This window comes from Coptis chinensis, chromosome 9 (assembly GCF_015680905.1).
Source record: "Coptis chinensis isolate HL-2020 chromosome 9, ASM1568090v1, whole genome shotgun sequence".
Lineage (NCBI taxonomy): Eukaryota > Viridiplantae > Streptophyta > Magnoliopsida > Ranunculales > Ranunculaceae > Coptis > Coptis chinensis.
Genome location: NC_141464.1, coordinates 5,439,194 through 5,461,824, shown reverse-complemented (window position 1 = coordinate 5,461,824; position 22,631 = coordinate 5,439,194). Strand labels below are relative to the sequence as shown.

Genomic DNA, 22,631 nt, shown 5'->3' with positions numbered 1-22,631 from the left:
CTCACCTCATGTGAGGGATAACGCCAACAGACTAATCCTCCCTAATACACTCTCTATCTTCATCTCTCTAAGTGGCATCACCACAGCCGGCTTCAATCACATAAGTACGTACAAAAGCATCTCTAAAATCGGACAAATTAATTAACCTCGTACATTTCCTCGTAGCATACAAAATCTCTTGCTGAAACACGGGATCTCCTTCACTTACAAGCCTATGAACTAACATCAAAGCTTTCAGACCCACAATCTAATCACATATTTTTCAATTCCAAGCCGTTTCGATATAACTGTTGTACAGGCATTGACACAAGTTCTTGAATGGACTCGAGATCTCTACAACTGGGTATAGAGATCATCTCTGTAACCGTGTTATCTCGCCGTTGATCCGAATCCGAGATGTGTGTGTGTGCCTCAATACCTGTGTATGTGCTCCGAGATGTGTGTGTGTGCGCCGAGATACGAGATGTATGTGTGTGGTACAAAGATCAATCTCTGTACCCGGTTATATAGGAACCGGCCTCTTCTTGAATAACAAGTAAAACTATTGAGTTTGCGAACGGTAATCGACAGTGATTTCATTGGATGCTAACCTAAAATCAGTCAAATCCTATATGGGCTGTAATATTTTGAGATATACGTTGCTCCTTGCTGTCACCTATCATGAAACATAGGTCATTGTAAAGGCGTGATTAAGCTTTCCTTTACATACACAGTTGAATGGGAACTGGAATGGATGATAGAAGGGACCGAAGTTCGGTTTGGGAGCCGAATCGCCTACGATATCTTGCTCTCCATTCGAGGGGGAGAGAAGAATCAGTCCGGGCGAGTTCATAGGAGGGTATTTATAGATGTTGAGAGTGAATCCCTCGCCCACCACGTGTAAAGTGTACCACAAACGTGGGGTCTCGATTAAGGAGGCGGGCGAGACCCGCCTTTATAGGTGTCTCGCGTGATGATGGGGATTAGTAGTCCGGGTAAGTAGCTTGCGGCGAAGGGTCGATGGGTCGGTGGCGAGTGATTAGTAGCTATGGCAGTGGTTTGTGGAAAGTACACCTTCGGTAATGATTGCATATGGATAAGAGATGATGTCATAAGTCGAGGTGCTCGTGAGATCGTCGTTGTTCGACTGCATTATCCCGGAGCGGAAGTAGACCACCTACATAAGGCGAAGTTGTTTATGAAGTGAGCTTTGAGGGCGTTGACATGAGATCGGTGTGGTATTTCTGTTTATGCCGACACGTGTCTAATATTCATTAGATGTGAATATTACTCCCTCATTACCCCTTCTTCTCGGTGGGTCGCTTTATACGGAAAAGTGATCTCATCGAAAGAATGGTGCCACGTGTTTAGCATATGTGAGGAGGCTTAACGGATGTGAAATGAAATATTCACCGTCTTTGGAGAGATTGTTCCGTGATATATAGCAAACGGGTGGTGGATTGAAGCGCATACCGTGATTGGCACGTGTTTAGCATAAATTTTGAGAGTGCACGCGAGAGTTAAGTAGCCTTAGAGCTACAGAAAGCGTATGGTGCTGGAGAACGTTGGAACTCCTGAGAGTTTTTTAGTTCGAATAAATGGTTGGCTCGTAGAAGCGTTACGCGACCGAAGTTGGCGTAGGTCGAGGGACCCTTAGAGAGCTCGAGTGTTCGTTCTAGCGTATCTAAGTGTGTTGCTCCAGTAGGTCAAGGGACTTTGTAGCGCTTATGGAAGCATTCTGCTCGCGGAGAGCGTAGGTCAAGGGACCTTGTAACGCTTATGGAAGCGTTACGCTTCGCTTTGGCGTGGGTCGAAGGACCTTATATCACTTATGGAAGCGTTCTGCTCGCAGAGAGCGTGCTAGCTTAAGAAAGTGTATTGCTCACGAAGAGCGTTATCACTGAGTTGTTCCTAGAGATGTAGGTCCGCAACTAGTGAGAATTGGAGAGGCTATGGAGCCTGTAAGCTCAAGAGAGCGTGTTAGCTTATGAACGCGTATTGCTCACGGAGAGCATTCTCACTGAGTTGATTCTAGAGATGTAAGTCTTCAGTTAGGGAGAATTGGAGAGGTTATGGAGCATGTAAGCTCAGAGAGCGTGCTGCTCACGGAGAGCATGTTAGCTTATGAAAGCATATTGCTCACGAAGAGCGTTCTCACTGAGTTGATCCTAAAGATGTAGGTCCTCAACTAGCGAGAATTGGAGAGGCTATGGATCCTGTAAGCTCAAGAGAGCGTTCTGCTCACGGAGAGCGTGTTAGCTTATGAAAGCGTATTGCTCACTGAGAGCGTTCTCGCTGAGTCGATCCTAGAAGTATAGGTCCTCAACTAGAGAGACTCGGAGAGGCTATCGAGCCTATAAGCTCAAGATAGCGTGCTGCTCACGGAGAGCGTGTTAGCTTATGAAAGCGTATTGCTCACGGAGAGCGTTCTCACTGAGTTGATCATAGAGATGTAGGTCCTCAACTAGCGAGACTCGGAGAGGCTATCGAGCCTATAAGCTCAAGAGAGCATGCTGCTCACGGAGAGTGTGTTAGCTTATGAAAGCGTATTGCTTCATCGAGGCGTTCTCACGAAATCGATCCTAGAAGCATAGGTACTCAACTAGCGAGACTTCGAGAGGCTCGGAGCCTATAAGCTAAAGAGAGCGTTTTTGTGCTTGAGCACGTTTAAACTCCGAGTGTTTTTGTTCTCGTAGAGACCGAAGTTGTGAGTGGTTTCCTCATCTTTGAGAATCATGAGAAGATGAAGCGACCTCGGGTCTCGGTGATTGTTTCTCGACCGGAGGAATGGAGATCTTGGCAACAGGAGTTGGTGCGACCTCTGGGGTCTTGCCAATAGGAGCTGAGACGACCTCTGGGGTCTCGTCAACGGGAGAGAAGTGGTGACGCTATGTAGCGTTCGAGCTCAAGTGAGCGTTATATTTAGCTGGGTGTTGTGACCGAGCGAAGTCCGTCCGTGGCATCCCGCTGGAGATCGCCATCAATAGCTAGCCTTGAATTGGCGTGAGTATAGTTAGCCCCAGTTTTGGAGCTTCATTGACTAGCCCCAGTTGAGAGATGGGCGTGGCTAGCCCCTAGTTGGAGCTTGAAGAACACCGCACAAAATGCGAAATGTACAAAATCAGAGTAGTAATTATGGAGATGCATAGAGCATAATAACCGAATTGAGCCTATTGAGATGACAATGACTAGCCCCGGTTCGAGATGGCCGTGGCTAGCCCCTAGTTTGGAGCTTGAAGAACACAGACAAAAATGCGAGCTAACACCAAAGAGTTAGTACGACCTAACAGTAGTAATTTTGGAGATGCATGGATCATAATAACAGAATTGAACTTGTTTAGATGGCAACAATGAGCCCCAGTCCGGAGATGGTTGTGGCTAGCCCCTAGTGTGCATCGGAGCTTGATTGACCTGCACTAGATCGAACTAATATCCAAAAGAAATTAGAACAAAAAACTGTTAACTTGGAGACTTTTCCCGCTGGAGCAGGGTAATGTGTTTGTTCATTGTGCCTAGGTGACCGACTAAACTCTGGACTTGAGCTTCGAGGCTTACAATGCTTTTGGGCTTGAGACTTTTGGTTTCTGGAGTTTGGATTTGTTAGGTGGTTTCTCAAGAAATCGAGACCACAGACGGCGCCAATGTAAAGGCGTGATTCAGCTTTCCTTTACATACACAGTTGAATGGGAACTGGAATGGATGATAGAAGGGACCGAAGTTCGGCTTGGGAGCTTAATCGCCTACGTATCTTGCTCTCCATTCTAAGGGAGAAGAATCGTCCGGCGTGGTTCATAGGAGGGTATTTATAGATGTTGAGAGTGAATCCTCGCCACCACGATAAAGTGTACCACAAACGTGGGGTCTCGATTAAGGAGGTGTCGCGAGACCCGCTTTTATAGGTGTCTTTGTGATGATGGGGATTAGTAGTCTGGGCAAGTAGCTTGCGGCGGTGGTCGATGGCTGGTGGGAATGATTAGTAGCTTGCGGCAGTGGTTTGTGAAAGTACATATTCGGTAATGATTGCATATGGATAAGAGATGATGTCATAAGTCGAGGCGTTCTGCGTTAGATCGTCTGTTCGACCTGCATTATCCTGGAGCGAGCTGAAATAGACCACCTACATAAGGCGAGTTGTTTATGAAGTGAGTTTTGAGGACGTTGACATGAGATCGGTGTGGTATTTCTGTTTATGCTGGACACGTGTCTAATATTCATTAGATGTGAATATTACTCCCTAACAGTCATGTTCATTAAAACTAGTACATATTACTTCCAATTTCCAAATAAATCCGATATAGAGTCTTATTTGGTAGGTTTTACTGCACATGTGTTCCAGAGTCCAGACCTATATATGTCACTTGAGCTTCTCTAATAGCCATTTATTTACCCATGGACCTTGTATGTGCTTAGTCAGTTGAAGAGCCCAAGAAAACATGTCCAAAGGGAATGAACACGTGGAGGATTAGAGAGGGTAATATGATTGGGCTAATAAAGGGCTAACTGGCAAATGATTAGGGATGAAAGGTTGGTCGGCTGGAACAGGAGAAGGGGAAAATCCATCAGAGAAGAAACTGGGTACAGTACTAGATATGGTACGACACTACTCATAGTTGTAACTCAAGGAGATGCACGGTATCCTTCATATGTTGTGGACTGTCAGTTGATTCTAATTATGAAAGTTTATGTAGAAAAATGGGTGTGGTGTTGCCATTTAGCTTGGCATCCATGTCACAACGAGATATATACGAGAATGAGGAGCCTATGCGTACCCCCATTTGATTTTAATTAGGGCTTTATATCGCCATTTAAGTCGTAGTCATATTTCTAACTACTTTTTATAAAACCAACGGTAAAGAACGAGTGCGAGCACAATAGCCTCAAAACTCCACCAGAAGGAGCTCCCTTGCAATCTATTACCCAACAAGAGTGCACAACAACATCACACTTGTCGGAAAGTAAACCAAATTCAGTGTATTGCTGTTTCTAGAACCTAATTATATGTGCGTGTTAAGTTTCCAATGGAAGTAGTTTCTTCATATTCTCTGGTATAGTTTGTGGGTAATCAGAAACTCACCCTATTTCCAACAACAGAACACTGACCCTACTGTACTTTGTATTATGTAATTCTTGTATTACATGCATTTCTTAAATTTAAATCCCCTCAGCCATAGAAAAGCTTGAAACACACAGCCATAAAAATAAATACAAATAATTATGAATAACCGCAAGGCATACAAACAACAAAGCGTCATCACTAGAATTATTTGCAAAAAAGAAAAAGAAAAAAGAAAAAATAATTTCACAAACCAATCAAAGCAAAGGACAAGGGCTACACCGACATGAATGTTCCTAGCCACACAGAAACAAGTGTTGCAACCAAAAGGCCAGCACCCACTTTAGATCTCAAGCCACTGGCATCATTTTGATCAGCCGTTTGATCAGCCGGCTCACCATCAGGAGCAATCGGCTCAGCCGCAGACGGAGTCGAATCAGCCGCTTTAGGCGCATCTGCTTCAGGTGCTGGAGCCGGCGCAGGCGCAAGAGCCGCCTTAAACAACTCCTTAGGCATCAAAACCTTATTAATAGTATAAATAGCCAACGGCTGCTCATCAAGTAAAGTGCCCGTTAGCCGAGCCGTTACAAGCTTAGTCTTCAAAGTGACGACTGCTCCATCATTCTGAACAGTGAAGTCATACTTGTTCACTCCATCAGTAGCTAAAGTGTTCATGAGTCCATTATTGGATTTCAACATTGCCATGGATGAATAAACAGGCACGCCATGATACAATAGCAATGACACTTTTCCTTCTGTGGTCAAGTTCTTGTACTTGGGAATGAACCCGTTGATGACGCTGTCTAGCGGGCAGAACACGGTTAGGCCGCCGTCAGCGTTATCCTCGAAAGTAGTAAGGGCGCCAGTGGCGATGAGTAAGTCTGCAAAGACTTTACATCCTTTCTTGGTCATGAGTGCTGTGAGATTCAGCTGACTTGGCGCTGGAGTTGGTGCTTCTGCTTCAGGTGATGGCAAAATTTTACTGATCTGGATTACAGAAATGTTGTAAGGTATTTCCTGAACTGATTTAACATAACTTGCATCAAGTGTACCGCCATTGTCTTCTGCACCAAAGCCTACTTTCCCACCTTTAAGATCTGTTACATTGACGAAACCAGTTGAGCCAGGAGCTGCACCAGTAGCTTGGAACATAGTAGCGGCTAAGGCGGTACCATTAGTGATCTGGTGAAGCTTCTTGGCACCGAAGTAGTCAAGTAGAATGTGTAAAGAGAGGACATTTTTTATTGCGAAGACAGAGAGGTGTTTCGAGAGAAGATCTGACATACCAGCGTTGTCTACTGCACAGACAGTGATGGTTTCGCGACGATTGATTTCGTCGGCGAGGTGGGTTATGGTTAGGTAGTGATTGAATGTGGAAAATTCTGGGTGTTTTGCTAGGATCTTGGTTACATTGTGGGCTGAAGTGTCGGCAGGGAAGAAAGTTAGCAGCAGAATAATGCATATTGAGAGGAGGGATGTTGCTCTGGTGACTGACCGACACCCACCAGAGTGCTCCATATTTTTTCTTTTTTCTTTTCTGTACAGTGTGGGTTTGTGTGATGGAGAGTGAGTGGGAGAAATAGGCTTTGGCTAGTAATGGTGGGGGAGTGAAGACAGATTGGAAAGGACTAAAGGAGTCAAGTGTAGAGAGATCTAGAGTATGGGTTTTAGTTTTAAAATGCAGCCGACACCACACTGTTTGGTGTTTAAACTATTTGCTGCTGTTAGGAGTGTGAGCTGTGCGGAGTCAGCAGTTTGGATTAACAGATGATGATTATGTAGAAAGACTGTTTGTTTCTTTTTATACAAGTTTAATGTAAATTAGAGCTTGGAGGAAGTGTGTTTACATGCATTTGATTTGGGTAAAAACTTACATTATGCGAATTATTTTCTTTGTTTAAATTGAACTCATCATGTATTTTCTGGTGATTTGATGATTAATGGACGCTTTAGTTAATGATAACTTGATTGGAAATAAACAATTATAAGTTTTTACTTTTCAACTAATAATGGAAGTCTTTAGTAGAAAAGTTAATCAGAAAACAGAATCCGGAATATAGGATGCGTTTTGATTTGAGCTCATAGTTTTAGCAATTGGCAGAAGATGTTTTTTCACTTTTTTGAGCTCAATGGGACCAACAAGGTAACTCAAGGTAGGTGTAACCGTGTAAAGAGGCTAACAATGACTTCAATAATACTGCCTAATCAAGAATTATTGGATAACAGATTTCCTCCCAACGCTCATCAATATTGTTTGCGTTGAGTAATTGGTGCTCTAAACAGTGTAAACGACAAATGTCTTTACCTAAAACGTGTCTTATTGTGGCCAACCGCTGAAGAGTGCTGCAAGTGCAATCGACTAGTGCCTAATTCAGGGTACTTATCACATGCTGTACTCCATAACTTCGAAAAATTGAAATTGCCAAATAACAATAAACATGCATCATTCACATTAAGTCATAAAAAATGGACCAGAGTATCAGACAACAAACACCTGAAATGTCGTTTTCCTATAGTAAAATACGATTTGAAATATTTTGTGTCAATGTGGAGGGGAGGTGTATAAAATATAAATTGCTTAAATTGAGGGTAGTAATGAATGCTAATAACAAGGTATTAATTTCTGCTTCGGCATTAGTAAAGTGAATTAATTAACGACCGGACCATTGATGTTAGTATGAAAAGCGCTGAAGACCACATGGCACTGGCATATTTCTAAGCAAAGGAAACGGAGGACAAAAGCAGGGGAATAGAAGTAGAGTACAGAGTTGAACAACCTTTCCATGAGATTCTTATCAATCAATCTACCCAACAACGAAATAACGGTACCATCTCGGACCCACATGCGGTAGAAATGTATGGCTGCCCAGCTGAACTAAAGGCGATAACTAGACGGCATAGTTCTGCAGTTTGAGGATGGTTTTAGCCTTTCAGGGACAGCAGTGGGCAATCTGACAACCAAGGTTTGGGACCATGTTCACAAGTCCATTTCTTCATTTTTCTGTATGCTAAATATTCCCAGCTTATCAGTTATCACCACTAACCAGGTTTGTCAAGTTGAATGCTGAGTCGCAGAGACAGCTATGTAAAATTCAGTGTGAATAATGCACTGATACCGCGTCAAAGAGGCTTCCACAGTTCCACCGACATTTGATCTACAGTTTTTTGAGGTATTAATGAGGGGGTAAAAACCTGGTGAGAATTAACAACTAAAATACACTAGAGTATATACAAAGGACCCATATAAAAATGTGGAAGTAAATTTCTTAATCAACTAGTGAGGTCGAGCGGACCCTTTGCCACCAACAAATGTGAAGTGGATGTTTTGTCATTTCCAGCCATTCTCACCATTATCAACACTCAATCAATAATCCATTTGAACAGACAAAATAGGAGAAGTAAGATGGTTGCTACATAGCTGGTTTCAATCCATGCTAACTAATATCAATAAATTAGTTGAAAACATTTGAAAAGAACATATAGAAGTATAGAACAACACTTTTGTTTTTTCCATAATTAAACTCTCTGGGGCAAATTGTATACAAGGGTATCTTTGTTGATATGCTACAAGTTTAACACAGTTAATTTGATTACTGCTTCCCATTAAAAATACGGGGCAGAATAATGATTGCTTTTCACATTTAATTGAAGCAATAAAATAACAAATATAGACAGGATCTACTTTAAAGATCTGTATGCATTCGTCTTACAAAGGGAAGAAAGTTGTTCCAATTCTCAACCCTGAAAATCTTATCATTCATTCGGAAGTAAGTAAATGATCCCGCCTGTGCCTGGTAACAGTTCGCCATTATTTGCCATAATCCGGCCTGTAAATGGTTCTAATTAAAAGGCAAGTATAGAAGCATTACATCTATTTAGGCGAATTGAAAAGTATGGTAAAGATGCGGATCAGATACCATGAGTAATCCAGAACAAAAGGGAGAAACAAAAAGCAAAGATAGAAGTGTGAAAATCAAGCTTCACATTCTTTGATCCCGTATGTTGTTGCAGTCAAAATTATGTCCATCAAATGTTAGGATGAACAAAAGAATTCCAATGAAATTGAGAACAAACACGGAAAGAGTGATACATACCTTGTCAAATCTTTCATTTGTATTTCTCCCAGTCAAATGTATTATCCTTTCCTTTGACACTTTCCTTATCTAAGTATGACAGGAAAAAAAAGATATGTTAGTCGGAAATAGACGGATACTGAATGCATCTAATTCAACACACCAAAGTGAAATGTCAGTGACTTGACCTCAAAGTACAGAACTATAATTTCAAAATATTATTGTACCAATAAAATATATCACGATCTCTCATGTGTGCTACATACAAAACTAGTTTTATTAACTACAAGATAGCACTTCTAAATTAGACATGTTTAAGTTAATTTAAGTATGAATTTTGTTATACCAATAAGTTTAAATTCATTGTGCTGCCGGACATTTTCAAAAATAATCATAATGGAGTTTAAAGATAAGTAGAAACAAAAGGTAAGGTAAGGTGCAACGGAGTCGCGATATGGGTAATTAGGGATTCTGGTTTGTGCAGCTTTATGAAAGACGGATTCAAGGAACACTGAAAGTCAAGAATCAAGCAAGGTGTGTCCAAGAAGCAGGTATCTCAACAAGAGGCAGCAAATATTCTACATTAAGAATAACATGATAAAGAAAATTTTCAACTTAACAACAGTGAGGAAGACCGTACCTGTTGGAGTAATCCTTCAGGGCTGCAACGATAGTGAGATGGGGTCTCGCTGTCCATCATTTCTAAGCAACTAAATGCAAAATTTCACATCATCAGCATATTAAATGGATTGATGTAATAGTGTAAGTAGGTGACTGCAGAAGAAAGGTTTATGAACTTTAGTTTTTGGTAAGGTGTGTGTGCCCAAAATCGTATGAAGGAAAGACATAACTTTTTGATATTCTGCCTTAACTCCTGGGATAAGGTATGTACGGCAAAAGAATTAGGTTGTCTTGGCATCCAAAAATTAAAGAGATTTATTGCGTTGCTTAGCAGATGGTAGCTAGATTTGGTGATGGAGACCAAAGCCATTATTAAGATCAAATATAGGGTAAATGGATTGGGTTGATATACTAGGCCATCAACGTCTTGCATAAGCATGTATCATGAATTACACAGATGAGCTCACCAAACAATTAAAAGATTCAAGAAGTTGGTAATGATGAAGATATCTTGTTTTGGACCAAATACGTAGATAAACTATATTAGGTGGCGTAGATTACGCAGGACGTTGGGCGAGACACAAGAGCATGCTTTGATACATCTAACACGTGGAGCTTCCAACTCAAAATAAATTGGCAATGAGTGAAGGACATAGAGCATCTACTTCTCTTCTCTCCGATTACTTTTCTTTTTCTACTTTACCTATAGATATGCAAAGTTGGTATCTTTGAGGACCTAAATCCTCAAAACTGCTCTAATACCACTTTAGGTCTAATTTGAGGTACAACAGAGAACCAATTAATTTAATATAACCCTAAAACTAAATTAGGGGAAAAGGGGTTAACCCAAAGTTACATTGACACGGATACGTGTGTTCGTATTCGACGCGGATGCAAAGTGTCTGACACAGCAAAATATTAAAAATTGAGGTATTTCACATACAATATGTGTCTATGGTGTGTCCCACACGGACACGTGTACACGTATCCGACACGGATTACTTTTAATATATGGGCATGTCCATCTAACATAGAAAACCCGAAAAAACTATAAGTTTACTTCTAAAATCAAAATCATAAACCACTGGATAATTCAATAATAAGCTCTTTTATTTATAGACGGAATTCCTGTCTCAAAAGAATCCCGAATAAAATAGAAAATTTAAATTCGACTAGAACTAATTTACTTGGTCCCTAAGCAAAGAGATAACTATTTCTTTTTCTTAAAAAAAAAAAAAAAGTTAGACTTGGGCTTGGACGGCCCTTGTATGCAACATGGCCCATATTATGCATTGCATAATTCTCCCCTACTGTGAAAATAATCGACCACAAATTTGTAAGTACAAATACCCAAGTAATCACCCACAAATGTGTACAATATCCTCCCATGGTTTGAGAAAAACTCGTCCAAGAGTCTTGGATTTGTAATGACTTGCATGAGTATGGATAATAATGTCGCTACAATATTTAGATGAGGCTGCGAAATTTAAGGATGGACCACATGAAACAAACACTGCTATCACTATTTTTCCACAAGGAAAAATCTGCAACACAATCAAAATAATCCATTGAAGGACAAAAACTAAAGATCTCCACTGTGGAACTCTGCAAATGCCTTGTTCTCAATTTCAGCAGGAGTTATTTCATATCAAAAAATTAATCTGTAAGCTTCTCAAACAAATTTTTATTCAGACATTTTGTCAAGGGCGGTAACTACACGGCTTTGAAAAGAACGGTGCAACCAACACTGGATAAGGTTGCACTTTGGACTTGCAAATAGATGCATTGTTGATGTAGGACAAGATACCAATTAGGAGTCAAATTATTTCTAATTATGTGTCCAATTAAATTTAAAAGTAGTTTCTATTTGCCATTGAGAGTCCAAGAAACCATATTTTTAAATGTGGCTTTCATGTTGTTTTGTAAAAACAAACCACTTATAATGATTATTACGAATTGAATTACTTTCAAAAATTCTTAGTTGAGTTATGTTTCTTATTACCTCTCTTTCAACCTTTTTTTTTTTTTGAGAAATTTTATTGATAATGATAACGAGTTTTACAAATGATTAGGACAGGTGTGCAACAAGCTGCGCTGCAAGTGGATTTTTTTTTTAAGTGGAAATTTTATTGATAATGATAACGAGTTTTTTTTTTACTCTAAATCTTCATCTTCTTCTTAATCTATTGTTTATATTCTTATAAATTTCCAATCTCTTTTCTTTTCTCATTAAGATCTCCAATTCTCATTCTTTCAAAACTCTATTTCGTTCCTCATTAATTGGTAATCGGAGCTACACTTTCTAAATTCCTATAAAAAAAGTGAGCCACCACACCACCAATTCGGTTCCGCCTCCTTCACCTTCAATCTCAACGTTTTCCATTACACCACCACCACATCTCTTGTCTTATGTTGAGATGTTTGCCAAAGTCCCAAATAAGAAACTAAAATCCTACTAAAAGTTATTTACTTGAACACTAAGCAAAGACACTACCAAAAACAAAAAGAAAACTAAAACTAGCACAAATAGACTTTGGCTTGGACAACTCTTGTACGCCACATCACAATGTCGATATCTTTCTAGTTTCAACAATTTTTCAATTTCAGTATTGACTCAACGAGAGGTATTTATCAATTCATTTTCGAACTTCTACTATCAAAATTCGAGGAAATACAGTTTCAGTGTATTAATAAGCAGGAACACAGTATCAGTTGTTCCAATTACTCCTGATTAAGACGATTCAAAATTTTGGTCCCTGGAGAAAAAGAACACATGACTAGTTGTTGTCATGGAGAAGAAAGAGAAGGAAGTAATGGAAGATCAAGTTCTTGCTGAGTTGGAGTTCAATTCAGAATAAAAAATGAGGGCTGCGAGGTATTAGACTGTCAGTCTGCTCCTGACTGACAACAAGATGTCCACCATTAAAAATTTCTGCTGAACTGAAGACCCAGAGAAATGCTCAAGTAGAAGCTACTGTGCAACCACAATGGAAGCCGGCAGAGAGCCAGAACAAATAATGACTAAGGAGGTAGAATTCTTATTCCAAACTTGTCCAGGAAGTGAAGAAGAGGTCAATATAATCCACCACCAAATAAATATGCACTGAGAGTTCTTGACTCAAGAAGAATAACAATACGCAGGAACAAACATAATGTGATTCCTCATACAACATTGCAATAGGACCTAGAAAGCTCTCATATTAGGGTTTCTTGTCCAACAAGATTAGATTTTTTTAGCTCGGTATGACTCTCGAAGTTTCTTATGTTCTTTGTCGTTCCTTTGTTGTTGCCTACCATCACCCTTAGACTTTTGATCGGTAGTCTGTTGATACTTCAATTTTTGACTATGTTCCTGCGGCTTGCTTCCTCGATCCCTATCTTGGTGAACTCTTGCTGATGCATCCTCTTCAACTCAAATAAACTATTGAGTTTGAGCAAAAAGTTCATAATGAGTTGTTGGGACGTCTTTTACTATAGAGTTGTAAATACCAATCCCTATCATAATTAAATCATTTCTTGAAAGCATAAATGACAAGAATAATGAGTTGTTGGGACGTCTTTTACTATAGAGTTGTAAATACCAATCCCTATCATAATTAATTCATTTCTTGAAAGCATAAATGACAAGAATATTAGAGGCATCAGGAATCTCAACAGCTGCTTTCCGAAATTTCGCAACAAATTTACTGAGTTTTTCGTCTTTTTGTTGTTTAATACTGAAAAGAGCATCAATACTCCTCGGTTCCTTCCAGCTGTGACGAAAATGCTTAGCAAACTTGTATGCAAGATCTGTAAAATTATGGATGGATCTTTCTGGAAGCATGTCAAACGATCTCATCGACTCAATTCCAATGAGTGTGGACGGGAATAACTTGCAAAGAAGAGTATCGTCGAAAGTCCATAAGATCATCTTGTTTCTGTAATTGACAAGATGCATCAAAGGATCTCCATCGATCTCATCTCTGTGCAGTTAAATCGCTACTCGGTCGCTACTCGCTCTTCCCTAGGTGTAATCGGTCGGGGATTAATCGGACGATTTTTCATAACACTATATTTCTTTACAAATAATTATTAAATATATTTAACTTTGAAATACCAACATAATGAAGCCAATTAAGAACCCAATCAATCAATAAACAATTAAAACACTCAATCAACTAAAATAAATATGATTAAAGTGTAGAACTTTACAGAATCAAGGGTTGGTCGAATCGGCGAAATGTCGAGTTCAATGTTTAACAATGAAATAGTGAACACAATTACTCGGCTAATCGGCTAATCGGCCGAGTACTCGGGGAGTTTTTGAGCCCAATTGTGATCGGGGATTAAATTATTAGTCGGGTTGGCTAAGCAGCGAGTAGCGAGTACTCACCGATTACTCGGGGAGTACTCAACGATTTAATAGCCCAGACTCATCTTACTTCTCGAATTTTGGTTGTTTGAAGTCCTTGTGATGAACGGTTGTTTGGATACGGAGAGAGAAAGGAGAATCAATACCACTCTCGATAGCAAGATTTCGAATTTTGTTTTCTCGAAACTCCTTATCATTAATAACCTTCATTATCATCTCATGGAGGTGTCATTCAGAAAATAGAGCATTCTCTCGGCGATGGTCATGGCTAAACTGTGGACGTTTTGGTCATGAGTTCCTCGGAGGAGGTGGAGTGAGTTCTCTTCCATGCAGGTGAAGGTGACCGAGCCAATGGTGGAGATCGGTTCATTTGTCTCATATGGTGACCATAAGGAGAATACGGACGGAATGCTGGATTGTCACGACAATTTTCTTGACCTGTTGCAAGTGAGTCTCCAACTTTATGGTTACCATAGTCAACATACTTTGGTCGACGATTGGGATTGAGACTTCGACTTGAGCGATCGGGATGTGAACTGGAACTACTCGATGAATAGTGCGGTTGTCGAGAATACTATTGTTGCGACGAGGACTTGCAGTGGCTTGCCTACTCATCCTAGAGCTTGGGGTAGGACCTTTATTGGTTCTTCGTGAGTTGGGGAGTCTACCTTTTAGCCAATCTCCTTTAGTATGGTTCAAATCGACTAAACTTGTTTTCTTTATGAGATCTTTCGTGAGTTGGTGATCCCTCACAAGGTGGTTGGCATCAAATTCGGCAGAGGAGTTTGTGGATTTACTCACGATTATACTAGAAAGTGTTGGCTTTCGGCGTTGCACATTCTGTTTGCGCAAAATTTTTCGTGAGCGATTCACACGGTTTCTCTTGGTGCGGGAGTTTGTGCTTGGAGTCTTTGACAAAGATGCATCAAAGTCCAAACGATCCCAAACACTTTTTGGATTTTTAAATGTTTGAGTCGTTAATCTTGAATCATCTTCGAGAAGTCGACGCATATGTTTCTTCAGATTTATGTTCTTGTTCTCTAATTGTCGGAGACGACGGTCGACCTAAATTGTTGGATCTGCAATATGAATACCCACTCTCTCAATTGCAGATGGTTGAGAACCATCGGATTTAGAAAGTGAATTCCCAGTCGCAAAAGTTGAGTGTTGAACTTGAGCGGCAAGAGCAGAACCTTCACCATTGTTTGTTCATCGTGAAGTCATTGACGTAACGTGTTTGTGGTTGAGAGTAGAAGCATAGACGGCGCCAAATATGTTTCGATAAGATTTGCCAAAACACACCAGTTGAGGATCGGAAGTGATGTTTTTGGAGATTGTGAAGGAGAAAGATGATACTGGACTTCGGTTTGACGTTGCCTACATACCCAAATGTACAAATGTAGGGTTGTCCACAAATAACTGAAAACCAAACCGAACCGGCCATTTTTTTTTATTTTTGACAGACCCAGTTCAGTTTACGGTTCTGAAAACTAAGAACCAACCACTTCAAAGTGGTTTTCGGTTTTGTACCTCAGTTAACCGATATAACCGAACCGAACCGGATTTATTGATGTACATAAATAAATATTATTCTATTTTTAGTACGATCTATTAAATTGATGTGTAGCAACATGTAGCAACAACCGTTGGATCACATCTTGTATTCTTTACAACACAAGTCAAAACCCTATTTCCCAAAACCAAAAAACCAACGTACTCTCTCTCACACACTTCACTTCAGCTATGCAACCACCACTCTCTACTTAGATCAAAACCCAACAACAATAAGGAGGGAGGAGATCTACATTCATCCATTTCGACATCTCCAACCTCTATCTCCACTAGTAAGTGTCTTACTCACTTTAATCACCCACTTTCTATCTCATTCTTTAAAATTTCTTCAATGTCTAATTTTTTATGGCTTTACTCCAACAAACTATTCTCTCCTGCAATGAAAATTTTATTGCTTTTTAGCATTTAATTTACACTCTATTTTATTAGCTAGTATATCCAGTTAATGCTTCTTCTTTTTCTTTAACTTAGGTTCATGGATTCTTCAATGCCTCAAGTGGATCCAGAAGTACAAGTAAAAATTGTTCGAATTAAAGAAGTTATGTTTTAAACCGAACCGTACCGATTTTATGGTTTGGTTAGAACCACGATTTTCTGTTAGATGCGTTCGGTTACGGTTTGGAAAGTTGGAAACCGACCTTTTTTATTTGGTGCATATTTTTGGGCTAAACCGACCCGAACCGTGGACAGCCCTACCCAAATGTTGTATTGCTTAGGATCAAGTCTCGAGACATAGTTCTGGAGAATGACGAAGGTTGGATTTTATAGGTATGATTGGTGATCAGTTACTTCCTCGTTCTCCAATATTCCAATCTTGGAATGAAATTGGAGGCCTAGAGAACTGTCACACGATATAAAGTAGATGGAAGTTTTGCGAACGAATCTTGAATGTGGACAAAGTTGTGGAAGTTGTCAAACAACTTCCTTGCAAGTGTTCAAGACACGTGTTTAATTGAATAGACTTTGCGTTGTGTAGGTAGGTAGGCTATAAATTGGGCTCTGAGCATGGGCTTTATTGTAGGTAGGTAAGTAGATCGGTTCTGAGCATGGGCTTGTATTGAATTGGGCCACATTTGTAGGGGCCGTAACAGTCTATCTCAATAAGAAAATCAATCAGCATCCCTCTACTTCTGTAGTCAGGAGTCTTCCTTGGACGTTCAGAGAACTGAATTGGTTGCGGCTGTAAACAGCGTCAGCCACACCACAGTAGTTTCCCTGAGCCGATAGTCCACTGCGAATCGATTGTAGTGCATTTCAGTTCAGCCACGCGTACAATTACACTAAGGGAAAATTACACCCACATTTTGTCTTAAAAAAACAAAACAAAACAAAACAAACAAACAAACAAAAAAAGTACGTCTTTTACGATAAAAAAAATCATTGATAATAAATTTCAACCACACCAATTGAACGAAAACAAAATAAGTTTTGTGGAAATTGAATTGAGAATCCAGATTTATTTTATTGATCTCTGAAGATGATGACCTGAACAATTTTAACAGGATATGATAACAACTTGGTGGTCTATACTAACTCAAGACTGCTGAGAGCAAGACGCAAGTGACTCATATAAAAGCAATAAAGCCAGACAAGTAATTAGTTCATAAGGATTCCCGTTTCACATGGAGTATGCTCAAGTACACCCGTCGTTTCTCCATCCTATAGCCAAGTAAATTCGCACCGCCAAAAAGTACTCTCACACAATGTACTTTACCAGCAGATACATGAAAAATTATAAACAGGGCAAGGTTTAGAATTTTCTTGATAGAAAACTTACGAGACATGCAAAGCAGCTCCATGACGAGACAAAACTGATGCTAAAGGATCATAACCATCCCTGAGAGCTGTGTTGTAGTAACCAGCTGAAAGTTCTGCAGGATGAGACTCTGTCTGGTACCACCAATATATTCCGCCAATTTTAGCTACTAGCAAAACAGTATCTGACCCATTATTTTGATATTTGTTAAACACGTTTGCAGCCTTTTCAAGAATAGCATCTGCGTGATGAATAAGCCTCCCACTGTACCATTCCTACAAAGAGGTAGAAAGACCAATTGCATTTTCCTCAGTTTCTTGAACTAATAAAGGCATTGAGCATAAACAACTGTGAATCTCACTAAGTATCTTCTCAGTTATTAAGTGTCCATGACTCTGCGTATTATTTTACATAATACAGTAGTTTTCTATTCCCAAACTCCAAAATATAAATATACATGATGGTAAAAATTATAAGTCCAACATTTGTGCTGAAAAAACAGTTTATCCCTTACGTATTGTAACACAAACTCTTACTAGTCCCTTTTTCTTTCCAGTTTGGGGAATTTGCATTACAAAAATAAAATACGTTTCATATAATGAAAGAACTAGAGTAAATATTTTCATAGGACTTGCTAATATGACTTAACGAAATGTTGAAAAAACGAAACTGAAGAAATGTTTTGTATCACATGAAAGCTCTAAAATAAACCTACATATGTTGATTAAACTGTAACAAAAAGTACAAATTACTTATGGGCAGGAAATGGTTACGCTGATTAATATGCCATGGTTTAGTTTGACAAATAACTAGGACATGAGATCACAAGATCAAATGGGGTAATTAAATTATACTAACAAGAAAGAATTGACCATAGTCAGAAGAAAAGCTTTCTCCTCCATCCTCAAAGAAAGGAACACCAGAAGGGAGACTGTTGTAATATCCTGCATTCTGGGGGCCCTTATCTCCCCACTCAGGTTGTCCTTCAAGGCATGCAGCTCTCTGTAGGTCCTCCATCCTGAGCACACAAAAGAAATAAGTGTGTCAAATAAATCAAAATTCAAAAACTACCAAGAAAATTAATATAGTGAGATTAGAGAGAGAGAGCACTCACATGTACTTATCATAACACTGGAATTCCCCAATACCAGGAAATTTCCATCTACCATCATTGGGAGGATGTGCTGGGTACCTACAATACATTTGGTAAGCAAATCTCGGACAGGTGTCAAACAAACATACAAAATCTAATTGAGAAAGTACCTTAGCTCACCAGAAGGTCCAAGACCGACGCTAACTTCTTCAATTACACTTCCCATAAGTGTCTCAAACTTGTTCAAAAACTGTACATAAAATCTTCATAGCACTGGAGGGCAGTCCGACCAGAAAATAATGGGATCTGATCCACTCCCAGTGTAAGATAATCGTTATTGGAGAAGCCATTTTGGTCTCTATAGTAAATATCCCCATCCAAACGACCAATCTAAAGAGAGAAAAAAATATCTATTAGGAAAAACAAAAAAATAGAAGCACAACCACAGACACACAAAAGAAGAAAGAAAGGAAAACGCATGTATGTCCTGTGGGGCTGTGATGTTGTTTTTGCAAGCCGGAGATGACAATATGTTAGCTAGAAGAAGGGCTAACAATGTCAGGGAAACACAACACATATCCATGCGATTCAAATGCAACAGACCATTGCCAAAGTTTATTCAAATGGATTGCTTGGAACACCAAAGATACTGAAATCTGAAAGAAAGTACTCTAACCAGTTTAAATAAGAGGTTCATCATTCACAGTATCCACTTATATATACACTCCATATATACGGTTATTATCGTTTGAGGAGAAACAAGATGCTGACCTCCAGTATCCACAGTGGAAGGCTGACACCACCTTTCCCATTAAATGATTGTTCGTTTGAATGGAAACACAAGGAAACATGCAACTTCAACCCTGATCCAGATATCAGTTTAAACAATTGTTCATAAACAGACCAGTTATAGTCGAATGGAGAACAACGCTCCACGATTCCCCACCAAACCTCAACCGTTATTCCATGCACACCAGCCAACTTGAGTGCTTTAAGAGACATTGTAAGAGCCTTGACTCTGAAAAAACAATGGAGAAGTACACAATAAAAATTCTATGTCAACAAAGGAAAAGACAAGGAAAGACGTTGATAACAAAAACAAAAGCACTTCTTTTCCACAAGACCGCAACAAAAGGTTCATGAGGAGACGGATGTTGCAAAGGTGGTGAATCAGAGTAACTTATTTTTTTGACACAAACTATAAGAATATATAAAATTAAAAAATGGAATTAGCGCAATATGTAAAAGCAGGAATATAACTACATATGCAGGAAAGCAATGCAGCCGCGACACAATCACTCGTTAAGTTAATATATCTCTGTTGTTGACGCATCAACCTTTACAAATTCAATTTTGAGCTTACCAAAGGTCACATGGCCAACAGAATGACTGGCCCCAACGGCTTGACAAGGTTATTCGTACATGCTGAAGCCAGAAGACCAACGAGAACATTGGAGTGTTACTCAGAAGTTGTGCAGTTAAATCGCTACTCGGTCACTACTCGTTTGAAGAGTGAGTAGCGAGTAGGTGTAATCGGTCGGGGATTAATCAGGCAATTTTTCATAACACTATATTTCTTTACAAATACTTATTAAATATATTTAACATTGAAATACCAACATAATGGAGCCAATTAAGAACCCAATCAATCAATAAACAATTAAAACACTCAATCAACTAAAATAAATATGATTAAAGTGTAGAAGTTTACAGAATCGAGGGTTGATCGAATCGGCGAAATGTCGAGTTCGATGTTTAACATTGAAATAGTTGAAATAGTGAACACAATTACTCGGCTAATCGGCCGAGTACTCGGGGAGTTTTTGAGCCGGGGATTAAATTGTTAATCGGGTCGGCTAAGCAGCGAGTAGCGAGTACTCAACGATTTAATAGCCCAGCTCAGAAGGTGTAGTCAGGGGTATCCTAGGAGAAACTGCGGGGAGTAATACACGGAAATCATTCTGGCATAATGGTAGGCAGCTATCTAGGAGGTTAGGGAAATGCAGCAACTATATAGCTGGAGTTTGAGTGGAGACATGTAGACATCGAGACAGATTCAGAGGCAGCAGCAAACAAGGCACAATTAGAACGAATCAAAGAGGTGTTTTTGCTAGAAAAAAGAAAATCTATAAGTATATATAACACATACTTTCTGATCTGTGGAACACCAGAAGTGTCAATACCAAGTGCATCAACTGGCATCATCACAAAGATAGGGACCCTCCTCTGTTTAAATGATTCCAATACCAACGACTTGGATGTCTCTTCATGAGCCATGCTGCAAATTAATTAATTCTAATAATTAGTTTTTGGACAAATTTCAGAACAAGTTTTTGGAGTTTGAGTGAGTGACCTCAGCAAGCGGGAGTTATTTCTACGGAGAGATCCCGGTGCCAATCCGAATCTGTGGGAAAAGAGCGTGGAATCATTTCTCTTATTTCCTGCTCTTCTTGTAGGGGTGCACAAACTAGTACCGGGGCATCTGGAGCAGCTGAATCTTGCTTTCCCATATGACATGTTGATGGATAATTCCGACGTGAAAGAGGAGCGGGAGAGCTAGTCGACATGAATGAGACTCACTCTTCTATAACTCTCTTTTTTTTACATTTTTTCTCACTCACTGACCCACTTCTCTTTTCTGTTATAAAACTCTACAGAGAACACTACTTATATTTGCCCTCTTCATGTCTGTTCAATATCTAAAATGCCATACTCGTTTCCACCAACTTTTACTTATTTCAATAGCACTATAGTGTGTGGTATTCAACAGATTCAACAACCTACTAATGTACCATCAAACCAATCAAACTTGAAGCAGCCAGGATGCACATGTGAGGACAAAACATGAATAAAGTATGCAAAATGTGTTGCTGGTAATCTATGAACAAAAACAACTTACTACTCAAATCTCAAATAAAGCAAGCAACACGTTTTGGTTGATCTTCATCTCTTACATGCTTAATCAATTCCCCTCACTCTTAGACTTGGACTACTTGGACCTAATGTCTCTATGGCTCCTATATATTTATAGTTTTTACCGAGCCGCAGAACCAGGATTCGAAGCGAGGGGGCTGCTACTTTAGGAAACATTTTTGAAATGAAGAAATCATTCTCTCACATAGTAAAAATAACACTAAATGGTAGTATGTACTTATGTTAACTAGTAGTATTTTTTTTTTTGTTAACCAAACTAATTTATTAATTACTTAATTACACCAAACGGTATCTACACGCACCAGTAGCGTCCATACTAAGAATATTACATAAAAAGATGGAGGTGTGGAGAACCAAAGTTCACTATAAATAGGGAGAAAGGGATAGTCTTCATTATGTAGTTGATGAGAGGATGACCAATATGTTTGTTGAGCTCATGTCGATCCCATTCTTGCAAGACAATCTGCTCTAGAGTTACACTCACGATAACAATGTTGAATCAAAATTTGTGGAATTCCACTTATCAATTCTCATATATCTTCCACAATTTTCTTAATTTCCCATGGAACTTGGCTATTTTGATGATTAAGGAGATCGCATAGAAAACTGGAATCCGTTTCAACAACTATTAGAGGAATTCTAAGTTGTGAAGCTAAGCGCAGTGCTATTCTAATAGCAAAAGTTTCAGCCAACAAAGATGTTGCATAAGGAATAGGAATAGACCCTGCACAAATGAAAGAACCATCATCCCGTCGAAATAAACAACCAGCTCCACTGGGACTAGGATTACCAAAAGAAGACCCATCTGTATTTATTTTTGTTCATCCATTCCTTGGAAAACTCCAAAATACTGGAAGAAGAGTTCTTGAGTGAAACTGATTCGCCGAAACTGTAGTCCAATTTAGAACATTCGATACTAGTGCATTAATCGAACGCAGAGTACGTTTTATATCAGGTTGAGAACCATCAAACCGACTTTCATTTCGACATTTCCATATCCACCATAAAGATGCTCCAAACCTGATGATATAATCATTTGTCTGGAGTCTACTTAAGGATATAAGAGACTTCAAGACATTCTGAAAACACTGGGAGAAAGACAGAGCTTTAAAATTTACCAAGGCATGTAGTTGCTGTTGCAGCCAAATTGCCCGTGCAAAAGGGCATTGCAAGAATATATGGTATTGAGAGTCACCACC

The 22,631-nt window shown here is 39.4% G+C and overlaps 2 protein-coding genes across 2 annotated transcripts; both read right to left on the bottom strand.

Annotated features, from left to right (window-relative positions):
* Window positions 1-5,172: 5,172 nt before the first annotated feature.
* On the bottom strand, window positions 5,173-6,989 carry LOC147474529 (fasciclin-like arabinogalactan protein 2). The gene has a single exon (XM_086584795.1). The coding sequence runs from the start codon at window positions 6,548-6,550 to the stop codon at window positions 5,309-5,311; it is 1,242 nt and encodes a 413-aa protein (XP_086440921.1). The 5' UTR covers window positions 6,551-6,989; the 3' UTR covers window positions 5,173-5,308.
* Window positions 6,990-8,518: 1,529 nt separating this feature from the next.
* On the bottom strand, window positions 8,519-21,125 carry LOC147474528 (inactive beta-amylase 4, chloroplastic-like). The gene is given in 11 exon segments (XM_086584793.1): window positions 8,519-8,859; window positions 9,127-9,195; window positions 9,746-9,815; window positions 17,427-17,680; window positions 18,264-18,423; window positions 18,520-18,597; window positions 18,669-18,744; window positions 18,747-18,888; window positions 19,270-19,516; window positions 20,648-20,776; window positions 20,852-21,125. Coding segments are annotated over 11 exon segments (1,533 nt in total). The 5' UTR covers window positions 21,016-21,125; the 3' UTR covers window positions 8,519-8,715.
* Between the last annotated feature and the right edge of the window lie 1,506 nt (window positions 21,126-22,631).